The sequence below is a fragment of the Pleurodeles waltl genome, chromosome 1_2 (genome assembly GCF_031143425.1).
Source record: "Pleurodeles waltl isolate 20211129_DDA chromosome 1_2, aPleWal1.hap1.20221129, whole genome shotgun sequence".
Lineage (NCBI taxonomy): Eukaryota > Metazoa > Chordata > Amphibia > Caudata > Salamandridae > Pleurodeles > Pleurodeles waltl.
In genome coordinates, this window is record NC_090437.1 from 508,850,342 (window position 1) to 508,866,943 (window position 16,602).

A 16,602-nucleotide genomic window follows, 5' to 3' on the forward strand; every position below is an offset into this window, starting at 1 on the left:
AAAAGTGACGGTAAAGTGACGGATATACCACCAGCCGTATTACGAGTTCCATAGGATATAATGGACTCGTAATACGGCTGGTGGTAAATCCGTCACTTTTCCGTCACTTTTGGGACGGATTAACACCTCCTCCAAAGTTGGAATAACCCCCTTAGTGTGTGGGTTCCCTGGCACTAGCCAAGGTGCCCCCACATTGTTCAGGGCAAATTCCCCTGACTTTGTGAGTACGGGGACACCATTTCACGCGTGCATTGTACATAGGTCACTACCTATGTACAGCGTCACAATGGTAACTCCGAACATGGCCATGTAACATGTCTAAGATCATGGAATTGTCACCCCAATGCCATTCTGGCATTGGGTAGACAATTCCATGATCCCCCGAGTCTCTAGCACAGACCCGGGTACTGCCAAACTGCCTTTCACGGGGTTTCACTGCAGCTGCTGCCAACCCCTCAGACAGGTTTCTGCCCTCCTGGGGTCCAGCCAGGCTTGGCCCAGGAAGGCAGAACAAAGGACTTCCTCAGAGAGAGGGTGTTACACCCTCTCCCTTTGGAAAAAGGTGTCCGGGCTGGGGAGGAGTAACCTCCCCCAGCCTCTGGAAATGCTTTGATGGGCACAGATGGTGCCCATCTCTGCATAAGCCAGTCTACACTGGTTCAGGGATCCCCCAGCCCTGCTCTGGCGCGAAACTGGACAAATGAAAGGGGAGTGACCAGTCCCCTGACCGGCACCTCCCAGGGGAGGTGCCCAGAGCTCCTCCAGTGTTGGGGCACAATGGACAGCTCTGAGTGGCCAGTGCCAGCAGGTGACGTCAGAGACCCCTCCTGATAGGTGCTTACCTTTCTCAGTAGCCATTCCTCGTCTGTGGGCTATTTAGGGTCTGTCCTGTGGGAATATCATCAGACAACGAATGCAAGAGCTTACCAGAGTTCCTCTGCACTTCCCTCTTCGACTTCTGCCAAGGATCGACCGCTGACTGCTCCAGGACGCCTGCATAACCGCAACAAAGTAGCAAGAAGACTACCAGCAACATTGTAGCGCCTCATCCTGCCGGCTTTCTCGACTGTTTCCTGGTGGTGCATGCTCTGAGGGCTCTCTGCCTTCACCCTGCAGTGGAAGCCAAGAAGAAATCTCAGGTGGGTCGACGGAATCTTCCCCCTGCTAACGCAGGCACCAAACTTCTGCATCACCGGTCCTCTGGGTCCCCTCTCATCCTGACGAGTGTGGTCCCTGGAACACAGGAGCTGGTTCCAAGTGCATTCGACAGTCCAGTGGCCATTCTGTCCAAATTTGGTGGAGGTAAGTCCTTGCCTCCCCACGCCAGACAGTAATCCTGTGTACTGCGTGAACTGCAGCTGCTCGGGCTTCTGTGCACTTCTGCAAGATTTCCTTCGTGCACAGCCTAGCCCAGGTCCCCAGCACTCCGTCCTGCATTGCCCAACTCGCTGAGTTGGACTCCGACTTCGTGGGACCCTCTTTTGTTGTGCTAAGACGACTGCTGTGCTCAGATCTTCTGAACGCCTGTTCAGGTGCTTCTGCGAGTGCTGCCTGCTTCTGCATGGGCTCTCTATGTTGCTGAGCGCCCCCTCTGTCTCCTCCAAGGGGCGACCTCCTGGTCCTTCCTGGGCCCTGGCAGCATCCAAAACCTTCAACCACGACTCTTGCAGCTAGCAAGGCTTGTTTGCGGTCTTTCTGCATGGAAACAACTCTGCATCCCCCAGCACGCCGTGGGACATCTTCTGACCAAAGGGGAAGTCACTGGAACCTTCCGTTGTTGCAGAATCTTTGGCATCTTCCACCCAGAGGCAGCCCTTTTGCACCTTCATCCGGGTTTAGTGGGCTCCTGCCCTCCCTGGACACTTGCGTGACTCTTGTACTTGGTCCCCTTCCTTTGCATGTCCTCAGGTCCAGGAATCCGTCTTCAGTGCTTTGCAGTCAGTTGTTGTCCTTGCAGAATCCCCTATCTCTACTTTACTGTCTTTCTGGGGTAGTAGGGTAACTTTACTCCTACTTCTCAGGGTCTTGGGGTGGGGTATCTTGGACACCCTTAGTGTTTTCTTACACTCCCAGCGACCCTCTACGCACTACACTAGGCCTGGGGTCCATTTGTGGTTCGCATTCCACTTTTGGAGTATATGGTTTGTGTTGCCCCTAGGCCTATTGTCTCCTATTGCATTCTATTGTGTTCTACAGTGTTTGCACTACTTTTTTAACTGTTTACTTACCTGATTTTGGTTTGTGTGTATATTTTGTGTATTTTACTTACCTCCTAAGGACGGATATCCTCAGATACTTTTGGCACATTGTCACTAAAACAAAGTACATTTATTTTTAGTAACTCTGAGTATTGTGTTTCTTATGATATAGTGCTAAGTGATATAAGTGGTATAGTAGGAGCTTTGCATGTCTCCTAGTTCAGCCTAAGCTGCTCTGCTATAGCTACCTCTATCAGCCTAAGATGCTAGAACACCTCTGTTCTACTAATAAGGGATAACTGGACCTGGCATAAGGTTTAAGTACCATCAGGTACCCACTATAAGCCAGGCCAGCCTCCTACTCTGTGCCCATTGGAACTTCAGGTCCGACTGTAAAGCCTGCATATGTCAACATGCATTTGTGGCCAGCTGGATGCAGGAGGTCATGAGTCCCAGCAGCCTCAGAATCTGTCTCACCGAAAAACAGGGTAGAGGCTGAAACATCCGTGTCGTAGCCTAAATATCCTGGACTTGCCACTCGGGAGGGAAGACCAAAACGGCACTGTGTGCAGAATGGCTCCAAAGAAAGGAAATCAGATGAGACTACTGCATGTTTATAGTGAATCCCAGCGACTGTAGGAGGTCTGCTGTAGTCTGGAGGTGGGGGACGATAGTCTGGGACGAGCCTAGCCTTCAACAGCCAGTCATCTAGATAAGGGAAGACTGACACCCCAGATCTCCGCTGGTTATCTGCAACCACTGCCATCATCTTGGTGAACACCTGAGGGGTGCTGGTCAGGTCAAAGAGGACCATGGCATACTGGAAATGCTCATGGCAGACCTTGAACCGCAGATAACCCCTAAGCCAAGACAGGACAGGGAGGTGAAAATGTGTTCTTCAAGTCCAACGCTACCATCCAGTCTCCTGGGTCCAGGGCAGACAGAACCTGAGCCAATGTGAGCATCCTGAATTTCCCCTTCTTAAGGAAGTAGTTAAAGGACCACAGGTCGGATAGGACAAAGGCCTCTGCCCTTCGGCACCAGAAAATAGTCGAACAGCAACCATAAGCAACTTCTGGCATCAGGACTCTATAGCTCCCTTGGCCATGACAGCCGAAACGATGATCCTCCATCAGACTGTCTTAAGATGGTAGCATGAAGAGAGGGGTAGTCAGGAAGGGGAGGGAGCAGCCCCTTAAGACACTCTGCAACATGCAACTGTTCGATGAAATGGACTACCAGTGGAACGGGTGATGGCGTCTGATGGTATAAGGGAAAATTAGGAGGGTTTGGAGGCTGCAACTTTTGGGAGATGCAGAGGTGCCCCAGGCCATGCAGGAGCTGGGGAGCATGCACGGCTCGGTGTCTGGGTGGGTGTTTGCTTGACTGGTAATCTCTTATGTAGTCACGAAAGGGGCAAAAAGCGGACTGGGGGTGGCATGGGGCTTAAGATAAGCCAGAGGACGGGCTGTAACCCAGCCGTCCTTAAAACAACTGAGCGCTGAATCCATCTGGTCTTTGAAAAGACAGGAGCCATCAAGGGCGTAACATTCCCCAAAAAGAGAGTAGTTCAAAACCAGTTGTGGTGCTTAAGGGCCCCCGCTGCCAAAAACTCACTGCCCAGCAAGTCAGTTGTGTCTCGACCACAGCGAATTGTGAACTTTACTACATCTCCACCATTTGTTACAGCTTGGGAGAGCACAGCTTGGGCCTCCTGTGGGTCCGTAGGCAGCACTTGCGCAACCATATCCCCAGAGAGCATTGAAGTAGTGGCACAAAAGTTATGCAGTGTTCACAGACCTAAACACCAGGCTGGCAGAAAAAACCATCTTCCCAAGTGTCTCCAGCCCCTTGGATTCCCTAGCTAGGGCGATAGGGAATGCGTTAGGGTTAGCATGAGAAGTGGCAGTCTGGACAACAAGCTCTCAGAGGTTGGGGGCTGAGTGAGGAAACTTGGGTTCCCAGGAGCAGGGCGGTGGTGTGGTCAGAACAAAGCTCTTTTTGAGTCCAGTATGTGGAGTTGCTCCTCTTCCTATGAGGGAAGCGGTGGAGAGTTAAAGGGAGGAAGGGTGAAGGACTGGCCTACATGAAAAAGAGTGACATCTTTTAGCAGAAAATAAACTTTAGTGCAAAGAACCAGCTTGTCTGGAAGATGTTTAGATAAGGAGGCTTAGATGACAAAGCTTGGAGCTCATTGACCCTCTTGGCAGATGTTAATGTCACTAAAAGGCTGTTGATCTTAAGAAGCCTGAGAGGACATCTGTGGATTGGCTCCAAAGTAGCTCACCTCAGAAAAGTCAGTACTAGATTGAGGTCCCACTGAGGCATGATTAAGAGTGAAGTTGGAAATGTGTTGAAGACCTTTCAAAAACCTATTCACAACAAGAGATTTGAACAGGGATAGCTGATCTGGCAAATGTAGAATGGCTGAGATGGCGGAAAGATTGCCCTTTAGAGCAGATCGCTGCTGGGCCAGAGAAAGAATAAATGTAATACCTGAGAAAGGGGAGCAGAAAGGTGGTCAACTTGCTTTTCTGTACACCATGCCACAATCTTGCCCCAGAGAAAGGCATGTACCGCCTTGAAGGACAGACACCTGGATTTCATTGTAGACTTCGGGTAAAGGTTAAAAGCAGTCAGCTGTTGTTGCTCAAGCTCCATGCATGAAGTTGGAGTGTTGCCAATTTTGCGTGGAGGGCCCTCCCCTGCTGCTGTGACAGGAGATCTTCCTGAAGAAACAGCCTGATCAGAGGACTGATGGCCATGCTCAACATTTCGGGATACCAAGCTCTCAGAGCCTAGTTTGCAGCCACAATGATGACTTGGGCCTGGCTGTTCTTGATTTTAAGATCTCTGGGCAGGAGTGGTATGAGTGGAAAAGCATACAGGAGGCCTGAGCTTCACTTGAGACAAAAATAGTCTCTTACCAAGAGCCGCCTTGGAAACTCCAAAGTGCAAAACAGTTGACATTGCACTTTCTCAGCGATGGCGAAAAGATCTCACTAAGGCTCTCCCCACTGATGAAAGACTTTGCACCACCTCTAGTAGGAGACTACATTCATGTTCCACTAGGCATCTTCGGCTGAGTTTGTCCACTTTGATATTTAGGGAGCCCGCCAGGTGTTGAAACATCAGGGATATGCCCCGACGTTCCAGCAATGTTCAGACACGCAGGGCCTCATGACAGAGTACAAAAGGCCACAGGCACTATTTGTTTTAGTAGAACATGGCAGTGGTGTTGTCTATAAACACCTGGGCTAGCCTTCCCTAGATGGCTTTCAGTGCCAGATGAATCGCCCAGGGCTCCAGCAGGTTGATGTGGAGTCTGGATTCTGCCAGAGGACACCAATCTACTTCTCTTACAGATGGCAGCCCCATCCCAGGTGTGAGGCATCTGTCACCACTGTTAGATCTGACTGGGAAAGGGAGAGGGGTTTGCTGCTGATCCTTGTACCAGGTCCAGTTATCCCTTATTAGTAGATTAGAGGTGTTCTAGCAGCTTAGGTTGATAGAGGTAGCTATAGCAGAGCAGCTTAGACTGAACTAGGAGACATGCAAAGCTCCTACTATACCACTTATATCATATAGCACTATATCACAAGAAAAGGTCCCATAAGAAATAGGTGTGAAGGGCCTGGGAGGAATAGCCTCTCCTGGCCTCTGGAAATGCTTTGAAGGGCACAGATGGTGCCCTCTCTGCATAAGCCAGTCTACATCGGTTCAGGGATCCCCCAGCCCTGCTCTGGGGAGAAGGCAGACAGCCCTCTGAGCATGCACCACCTGGAAACAGTCGAGAAAGCCGGCAGGATGAGGCACTACAATGTTGCTGGTAGTCTTCTTGCTACTTTGTTGCGGTTTTGCAGGCGTCCTGGAGCAGTCAGCGGTCGATCCTTGGCAGAAGTCGAAGAGGGAAGTGCAGAGGAACTCTGGTGAGCTCTTGCATTCGTTATCTGATGAGAAACCCACGGAGAGACCCTAAATAGCCCTCAGAGGAGGATTGGCTTCAGAGAGAGGTAAGCACCTGAGGGAGGCTGGCCTGGCTTATAGTGGGTATCTTGTGGTACTTAGACCTTGTGCCAGGTCCAGTTATCCCTTATTAGAAGAATAGAGGTGTTTCTAGCAGCTAAGGCTGATAGAAGGTAGCTATGGCAAAGCAGCTTAGGCTGAACTGGGAGACATGCAAAGCTCCTACTATACCACTTATATAACACTATATCATAAGATAACACAATACTCAGAGTTACTAAAAATAAAGATACTTTATTTTGGTGACAATATGCCAAAAGTATCTGAGGATACCATCAGTTAGGAGGTAAGTTATATACACAAATTATATGTACACAAACCCAAAACAGGTAAGTAACAGTAAGAAAAGTAGTGCAAACAATGTAGAATCACAATAGGATGCAATAGGTAAACAGAGGTCTAGGGGCAACACAAACCATATACTCCAAAAGTGGAATGCGAATCACGAATGGACCCCAGACAAATGGGAGATTGTAGAGGGTCGCTGGGACTGTGAGAAAACAGTAAGGGTGTCCAAAATACCCCACCCCAAGACCCTGAAAATTAGGAGTAAAGTTACCCTACTACCCCAGAAAGACACAATAGTGGTGATAGGGGATTCTGCAAGAACCACAAGCACCAGCAAAACACTGAAGACTGATTCCTGGACCTGAGGACCTGCAAAGGAAGGGGACCAAGTCCAAGAGTCACGAAAGTGTCCGGGGGGAGGCAGATGCCCACTAAACCCCGGATGAAGGTGCAAAAGGGCTGCCTCCGGGTGGAAGAAGCAGAAGATTCTGAAACAACAAAAAGGGCTAGGAACTTCTCCTTTGGATGGAAGATGTCCCACAGTGTGCTGGATGTTGCAGAAGTGTTTCCAGGCAGAAATACCGCAAACAAGCCTTGCTAGCTGCAAGAGTCGCGGTTGAAGATTTTGGGTGCTGCTGGGGACCAGGATGTCGCCCCTTGGAGGAGGAGACGGGGGGCGCTCAGCAACTCAGAGAGCCCCCGCAGAAGCAGAGAGCATCAGCAGAAGTACCAGAGCAGGCACTTGGAAGTTCTGTGAGCTCAGAGTCACAAAAGGAGTGGGTTGAGCACTGCAGGACAGAGTGCTGGGGACCCAGGCTAGGCTGTGCACAAAGGAAACCTTGGAGAAGTGCACAGAAGCCGGAGCAGCTGCAGATCACGCAGTACACGGGATTACCATCTGGCGTGGGGAGGCAAGGACTTACCTCCACCAAATTTGGACAGAAGGGCCACTGGACTGTGGGAGACACTTGGACCCAGCTCCTGTGTTCCAGGGACCACACTCGTCAGGATGAGGGGACCCAGAGGACCGGTGATGCAGAAGTTTCGTGCCTGCGTTGGCAGGGGGAAGATTCTGTTGACCCATGGGAGATTTCTTCTTGGATTCTAGTCCAGGGTGAAGACAGAAAGCCAGCAGGATGAGGCACTGCGATGTTGCTGGTAGTCCTCTTGCTACTTTGTTGCGGTTTTTCAGGTGTCCTGGAGCAGTCAGCGGGTGATCCTTGGCAGAAGTCGAAGAGGGAAGTGCAGAGGTACTCTGCTGAGCTCTTGCATTCGTTATCTGAGGAATAGCCCAGAGGAGAGACCCTAAATAGCCAGAAAAGGAGGTTTGGCTTCGCGCCAGAGCAGGGCTGGGGGATCCCTGAACCGGTGTAGACTGGCTTATGCAGATATGGGCACCATCTGGGCCCATCAAAGCATTTCCAGAGGCTGGGGGAGGCTACTCCTCCCCAGCCCTTCATACCTATTTCCAAAGGGAGAGGGTGTAACACCCTCTCTCAGAGGAAATCCTTTGTTCTGCCTTCCTGGGCTGCCCAGACCCCAGGGGGTCGAAACCTGTCTGAGGAGTTGGCAGCAGCTGCAGTGGAAAGGCAGTTTGGCAGTACCCAGGCTCTATGCTGGATCCCCGGGGATGCATGGAATTGTCACCCCAATACCAGAATGGTATTGGGGTGACCATTCCATGATCCTAGACATGTTAAATGGCCATGTTCGGAGTTATCATTATGACGCTACATATAGGTATTGACCTATATGTAGTTCATGCGTGTAATGGTGACCCCGCACTCACAAAGTCTGGGTAATTAGCCCTGAACAATGTGGGGGCACCTTGGCTAGTGCCAGGGTGCCCACACACTAAGTAACTTGGCACCCAACCTTCACCAGGTGAAGGTTAGACATATAGGTGACTTATAAGTTAGTTATGTACAGTGTAAAATGGCTGTGAAGTAACGTGGACTTTATTTCACTCAGGCTGCAGTGGCATTCCTGTGTAAGAATTGTCTGAGCTCCCTATGGGTGGCAAAAGAAATGCTGCAGCCCATAGGGATCTCCTGGAACCCCAATACCGTGGGAACCTAGGTACCATATACTAGGGAATCATAAGGGTGTTCCAGTGTGCCAATCAGAATTGGTCAAATTAGTCACTAGCCTGCAGTGACAATTTTAAAAGCAGAGGGAGCATAAACACTGAGGTTCTGGTTAGCAGAACCTCAGTGATACAGTTAGGCACCACAGAGGGAACACATACAGGGCACACCTTTATGAGCACTGGGGTCCTGGCTAGCAGGATCCCAGTGATACAGGCAAAAACAACATACATACAAGTAACAAATGGGGTTAACATGCCAGACAAGATGGTCCTTTCCTACACCACTGGACAGTCGGGATCACTTGGGTTCACCACCTGTGTTCCAGGGGCCACACTCGTCAAGATGAGAGGGGATCCAGAGTACTGGTGAGGCTGTAGTTTGGTGCCTGCTGGAGCAGGGGGAAGATTCCGTCGACCCTCGGGAGATTTCTTCTTGGCTTCCAGTGTAGGGTGAAGGCAGGCAACCACCAGCAAACAGTCAAGAAAGCCGTCAGGATTAGGCGCTAAATTGTCACTGGTAGCCTTCTGGCTACTTTGTTGCAGTTTTGCAGGCGTCCTGGAGCAGTCAGCGGTCTATCCTTTACAGAAGTCGAAGAGAGAAGTGTCGTAATCTGAAAAGAAGCCAACTGGACAGACCCTAAATAGCCCTGAGAGGAGGATTGGCCACCTACCCAGGTATGCATCTATCACGAGGGGACTCTGACGTCACGTGTTGGCACTGGCCACTCAGAGGCATCCATAGTGTCCCCACACCTTTGAAAACAAGATGGCAGAGGTCTGAACCACACTGGAGAAGCTCTGGGCACCACCGCTAGGGTAGTGATGGACTTTGTCCAGTTTTACGCCTGAGCAGGGATTGGGGTTCCCTAAACCGGCGCAGTCTGGCTTATGCAAGGAGGGGGCACCATTTGTGCCCTTCAAAGCATTTCCAGAGGATGGGGGAGGCTACCCCTCCCCAGCTTGTAACTCCTATTTCCAAAGGGAGAGGGTGTAACACCCTGCTCTCAGAGGAAATGCTTTGTTCTGCCTTCCTGGGACTGGGCTGCCCAGACCCCAGGACAGCAGAACCCTGTCTGTGGGGTGGCAGCAGCAGTAGCTGCAGAGAAAACCCCAGAGAGCTGGTTTGGCTGTACCCCCCATTTTTTTACTTGTATGTCAGTTTGTTTTTGCCTGTCTCGTTTGGATCCTGCTAGCCAGGACCCCAGTGCTCATAGTTTGTGGCCTGAATGTGTGTACCTGTGTCACTGAGGCTCTGCTGATCAGAACCTCAGTGCTAATGCTCTCTCTGCCTTTAAAATTGTCAGTGTAGGCCAGTGACCATTTTTACCAATTCTATTGGTACACGGGAACACCCTTATAATTCCCTAGTCTACAGTACCTAGGTACCCAGGGTATTTAGGTTCCAGGAGATCCCTATGGGCTGCAGCATTTTTTTTTTTGCCACCCATAGGGAGCTCAGACAAATCTTACACAGGACTGCCACTGCAGCCTGAGTGAAATAACGTACACGTTATTTCACAGCCATTTTTCACTGCACTTAAGTAACTTATAAGTCACCTATATGTCTAACCTTCACTGGGTGACGGATAGGTGCAAAGTTACTATGTGTGAGGGCACCCTTTTAGGTGCCCCCACATAGTTCAGGGCAATTTCCCCGGACGTTGTGAGTGCGGGGACACCATTACACGCGTGGACTACATATAGGTCAATACCTATATGTAGCTTCACAATGGTAACTCCGAATATGGCCACGTAACATGTCTAAGATCATGGAATTGTCCTCCCATGCCAAATCTGGTATTGGGGTGCCAATCCCATGCATTCCCTGGGCTCCACTATGGACCCCGGGTACTGCCAAACCAGCTCTCTGAGTCTTGCACTCCAGCTACAGCTGCTGCCATCCCACAGAGAGGGTTTTGCCCTCCTGTGGTCTGGGCAGCCCAGGCCCAGGAAGGCAGAACAAAGAATTTCCTCTGAGAGAGGGTGTTACACCCTCTCCCCTTGGAAATAGGTGTTAAGGACTGGGGAGGAGTACTCTCCCCCAGAGGCACAGATGGTGCCCTCCTTGAATAAGCCAGTCTACACCGGTTCAGGGAACCCCCAGTCCCTGCTCTGGCACAAAACTGGACAAAGGAAAGGGGAGTGACCACTCCCCTGTCCATCACCACCCCATTGGTGGTGCCCAGAGCTCCTCCAGTGTGTCCCAGACCTCTGCCATCTTGGATCCAGAGATGTGAGGGCACTCTGGAGGCCTCTGAGTGGCCAGTGCTAGCTGGTGACGTTAGAGACCCCTCCTGATAGATGCTTACCCGACTAGGTGGCCAGTCCTCTGAGGGCTATTTAAGGTCTCTCCTGTGGGCTTTTCCTCAGATAACGACTTGCAAGAATTCACCAGAGTTCCTCTGCACTTCGCTCTTCGACTTCTGCCAAGGATCGACCGCTGATTGCTCCAGGACGCCTGCAAAACTGCAACAAAGTAGCAAGAGGACTACCAGCAACATTGTAGTGCCTAAGCCTGCCGGCTTTCTCGACTGTTTCCTGGTGATGCATGCTTTGGGGGCTGCTTGCCTTCATCCTGCACTGGAAGCCACAAAGAAATCTCCCGTGGGTCAACAGAATCTTTCCCCTGCTCCAGCAGGCACCAAATTTCAGCGTCACCGGCACTCTGGGACCCCTCTCATCCTGACGAGCATGGCCCCTGGATCACATGTGGTGGACCCAAGTGACCTAGAGTGTGCAGTTTTCCAACTGTTCAAATTTGGAGGAGGTAAGTCCTTTCCTCCCCTCTCCAGACAGTTATCTTTTGCACCGCGTGAACTGCAGCTACTAGGGCTCCTGTGGACATTTCCAAGGAATCCTTTGTGCACAGCCAAGCACAGGTCCCCAGCGCTCGTTCCTGCATTGCTCAACTCCCTAAGTTGGCCTCTGGCTTCGTGGGACCCTCTTTTGTAGTGTTGAGACGACTGCCATGCTGAGTCTTCTTGAACCCGTGTTGAAGGACTTCTGCGGGTGCTACCTTCTTGTGCGTGGGCTCTCTACGTTGCTGAGGGCCCCCTCTGCCTCCTCTCCCAAGTGGCGACATCCTAGTCCTTCTTGGGCCCGGGCAGCAAAGCTTGTTTGCGTTTTTTTGCCAAAGAAACAGCCCTGCATCCTCCAGCATTCCGTGTGACATCTTCTGCCCTAAGGAGAAGTTCCTAGTACCTTTCGTTGTTGCAGAATCTTCAGCTTCTTCCATCTGGAGGCAGCCATTTTGCACCTTCATCTGTGGTTTAGTGGGCTCCCACCCCCCACCCCAGACACTTTCACAACTCTTGGACTTGGTCCCCTTCCTTTGCAGGTCCTCCGGTCCAGGAATCCGTCTTCAGCGCTTTGCAGTCTGTTGTGGTCTTTGCAAAATCCTCTATCACGAGTTTAGTGTGTTTCTGGGAAAATAGTAGTACTTTACTCCTACTTTCCAGGGTCGTGGGGTGAGGTATCTTAGACACCCTTAGTCTTTTCTTACATTTCCAGCTACCCTCTACACACTACACTAGCCTAGGGGTCCATTTGTGGTTCGCATTCCACTTTCTTAGTATATGGTTTGTGTTGCCCCAGGTCCTATTGCATCCTATTGTATTCTACAGTGGTTGCACTACTTTTCCAACTGTTTACTTACCTGATTTTGGTTTGTGTTTATATTTTGTGTATTTTACTTACCTCCTAAGGGAGTATATCCTCTGAGATATTTTTGGAACATTGTCACTAAAATAAAGTACCTTTATTTTTAGTAACTCTGAGTATTGTGTTTCTTGTGATATAAGTGGTATAGTAGGAGCTTTGCATGTCTCCTAGTTCAGCCTAAGCTGCTCTGCTATAGCTACCTCTATCAGCCTAAGCTGCTAGAACACTACTAATCTACTAATAAGGGATAACTGGGCCTGGCACAAGGAGTACCATCAGGTACCCACTATAAGCCAGGCCAGCCATCTACAGTCAGGACCCCAGTGCTCATAGTTTGTGGCCTATCTGTCAGTATGTTTTACTGTGTTGTCAGTATGCTTGACTGTGTCACTGGAGTTCTGCTAACCAGAACTCCAGTGCTCATGCTCTCACTGTTTGTAAATTTGTCACTATAGTCTAGTGCAGTGGTTCCCAACCTTTTGACTTTTGTGGACCCCCACTTTATCATTACTGGAAGCCAGGGACCCCCAGCGAATCATTATTGTAATCCGGGGACCCCCCCCCCCCCCCCCCCCTCTGAGACCTTACAGAAAGCTGGGGACTTAATCTGTTGATATTATTTAATTTTCTAAGCTGTCGCGGACCCCCTGAAGAGGCTTCGCGGACCCCCAGGGGTCCCCGGACCACAGGTTGGGAACCACTGGTCTAGTGACTTCATATCCCACTCCAAATTGGCATACTGGACCCCCCCCCCCCCCCCCCCTTATTAGTCCCTTGTATATGGTTCAGAGGTACTTAGGGCATTGGGGTTCCAGGAGATCCTTATGGGCTGCAGCATTTCTTTTGCCACCTATAAGGAGCTCATACAAACCTTTCTTCAGGACTGCCACTGCAGCCTGACTGAAATAGGGCATACACTATTTCATAGGCATTTTTCACCGCACCAGGTCACTTATAAGTCACTGATATAACTAACCTTCAGACCCTGAAGGCTAGGTGCATAGTATGAGGGCACCCCTGCATTAGCAGAGGTGCCCCCACGTCGTCTAGGCCCATTTTCCCAGACTTCGTGAGTGCAGGGACACCATTATAAGTGTGCACTACATATAGGTCAATACATTATGTAGCTGCACAGTGGTAACTCTGAATATGGCCATGTGAGGTGTCTAGGAACCGGACATTGTACCCCCAATCTGATTCTGGTATTGGGGGGCCAATTCCATGCACCCTGGGGGCTCCACTATGGACTCCCAGTACTGCCAAACTTCTGAGGTTTTCACTGCAGCCCCAGCTGCTGCCACCCCACAGACCGGCATCTGCCCCCCTGGGGTTTGGGCAGAACAATGCATTTACTTTGGGAGAGGGACCTTTGTAATAGGTGTTACAGGCATGGGAGGGGTTTCCTCCCAGAGCCTCTGGAAGAGCTTTGAAGGGCACAGATGGTGCCCTCCTTGCATAATCCAGGCTTCACAGGTTCAGGGATCTGCAGCCCCTGCTCTGGCACGAAACTGGACAAAGGAAAGGGGAGTGACCACTTCTCTGTCTATCAGGATCACCCCAGGGTGATGCGCAGAGCTCCTCCAGAGTGTGTCTGGGTTTTGCCATCTTAGATTCCAGGTGTTGGTATACTCTGGAAGCATCTGATTGGCCAATGCCAGCAGGTGACGTCAGAGACCCCTCCTGGTAGGTCCATATCTGGTTAGGTGACCAATCCCCCTCTGAGGGCTATTTGGGGTCTCTCCTGTAGTTGTTTCCTCAGATTCGGATTGCAAGACTCCAGCAGGACTCCTCTGCATCCTTTGCATCTGACTACCGTCAGATCAACCACAGAACTGCTCCAGGAACTCTACAACTGCAACAAAGTATCCAAGAAGGCTACTGCAACTCTGTAACTTCAGCTTCTGCCAGCAACTGCAACAGTTTCCAGGTTGTGCACGCTCTGAGGACTGCCTGTCTTCATCCTGCATCTCAAGAACTGAAGGAATCTCCCATGGACAGTCACTTCCCTGCTTCAGCAGGCACCTCTCTTCAGCGACAACCGGTACTCTGGGTCCCCTCTCCCGACGATCGTGGATCCTGGAACACAGGTGGTGGACTAAAGTGACTCTGTCTGTCTAAACGTCCAGCTGTCCAAATTTGGTGGAGGTAAGAGCTTGCCTCCACGTGCCAGACAGTACCACGGTGTTTTGCAGCTCCTGGGGCTTCTGTGCGCTTCTCCAAGAAACCCTTCTTGCACAGCTTAGCCCAGGTCCCCATCACTCTATCCTGTGACAACTCAGCTCTGTGAGTTGTTCCCCGGCGCCGTGGGATCCCTTTGTGTAGTGCTGCAATGATCGCCATTTGCAACTCCTTTGTCCCTGTGCTGTGGGACTCATCTGCGTGCTGCCTGGTCTTCTGAGGGCTCTCTGAATTGCTGAGAAGCCCCTCTGACTCCCCCTCTTGGGTAGAGTCAACCTGGTCCTTCCTGGGCCCGGGCAGTGCCATTTTTTGCGAAACGCCAGTTTTGCGTTTACCGAGGCTTGTTGGTGGAATCCCATGACGCAAACCAGACGGCATTCATCCATCCAGCGTGGGACATCTTCTGCACCAACCAGGAACCCGCATCTATGTATCTTTGGGGCAATACTGTCTGTGTCTTCTCCCTGGTGGTTCTCCTTTTGCACCTTCATCTGGGTTAGCATCTGGGTTAGCAGGGGATCCTGTTCTCCCTGGAATCTTCAGTGCTTCTTGGACTTGGTCCCTTTCTTCCACAGGTCTTCAGGTCCAGGAATCCATCGTTGGTGTCTTGCAGTCTCTTCTGGTTCTTGCACTGTCTTCTACCACGGCTTCTAGTGTGTTTTAGGAAGCTTGCTGTACTTTACTACTGCTTTCCTGGGCTGTGTGGTATTTTACTTACTTTTGGTGTTTTCTTAAATTCCCAGCGCCCCTCTACATCCTATGCTTGCCTAGGTGGGAAACCAACATTCACATTCCACTTTTTTAGTATATTGTTTTGTTTTTGCCCCTAGGCCCCTTGCAACCTATTGTTATTTTCACTGTTTGCAATATTTTCACTGTTTACTTACCTGATTTCGGTTGCTAGTGTATATTTTGTGTATAATTCTTACCTCCTAAGAGAGTATAGCCTCTAAGATATTTTTGGCCTTGTGTCACTAAAATAAAGTATCTTTATTTTTGATAACACTGACTATTGTCTTTATGTATGAGTACTGTGACACTCCAGTGGTATTGCAAGAGCTTTGCATGTCTCCTAGTTCAGCCTTGGCTGCTCTGCCTACAGCTACCTCTAGACAGCCTGGCTTCTAGACACCTCATACATTTCACTAATAAGGGATAACTGGACCTGGTATAAGGTGTAAGTACCTGTGGTACCCACAGGCCAGCCCCCCACACAGGGGTACTGCTTGAGAAAAATCTCTGGATCCAGACTGGCGTCTGGGGGGAAATTCTAAGGTAAGGAATCTGCAACCAGATATTGTCTATACCAGATAAGAGGTTACCAAAGGTAAGTAACTTGTCCTTCAGATAAATAACATTCTAATATTTTTTGCAGGTTAAATGAGCAACACGTTTGAATAGACTGTTTGTCATATTGTGTGGATGTGTTTGTCCATTTATACCCTTTTTCATTTCATCTCGTCTCTTCAACCTGTAGGTCAAGTTGGAGACTGGTTGCAAACCATACATGGAAGAAATTGACCAGCTCAAAACGCAGCTGGTGAAAATGAGTATGGAAAAAACAAAACTGTCTAAGTATACAGACCAAGAGTACGTTTTAGCAGATTTTGTGCAATATTACTTGTATTGTCGTTTTTAGTAAACACTTCAGTCTTTTTGTGAAAAGCAGAAAGGCTTTCTAAACCTTTTTTTGCTTTGTATATTACATGGAAAAATATATTATTGTTGTAGATATTACTAATGCCTGTAATGCTGGGTGTCATCCCTGTAATATTGGAGAATGTTAATTTTCTTCTTGAGACATGTTGATTCTTCTATTTGTAATGTTAATTTCAAATACCCACTCCCAAAGTTACATGATATGGTTTGTGTTCTTTCCTTCCACAGAATTGCTTTCTTAAAATCATCTGTGGAAGATAAAGAGGAACAGATAAGGAAATTAAGAGAACAATTGAGGAGGGCATATCAAGACCAAGATTCTACAGGTAACTTAATGTCTGTTCTGGTTAATTTTCTGTTGTCATGTAAGTGAGAGGCTTTTGGTATAATGCAGTACCACCTTCTACCATGTTTTTACCATGTTTCTAGGTTTAAAAAATATATATTTTAGTACTATTTCTTGCTGCAAGAAGCCATTTAAAATGGTGGCTGCTGTGTGACATG

The 16,602-nt window shown here is 49.6% G+C and overlaps 1 protein-coding gene across 5 annotated transcripts in view; it reads left to right on the forward strand.

Moving 5' to 3' along the window:
* CENPE (centromere protein E) overlaps positions 1–16,602 on the forward strand; it is a 1,295,748-nt gene that overhangs the window by 1,202,012 nt on the left and 77,134 nt on the right. For all 5 annotated transcript variants that reach the window (XM_069241483.1, XM_069241500.1, XM_069241509.1 and 2 more), the window contains 2 exons: positions 15,917–16,029; positions 16,327–16,424. In XM_069241483.1, coding sequence (XP_069097584.1) covers positions 15,917–16,029; positions 16,327–16,424 — 211 coding nt within the window. The remainder of the gene's footprint in view (positions 1–15,916; positions 16,030–16,326; positions 16,425–16,602) is intronic.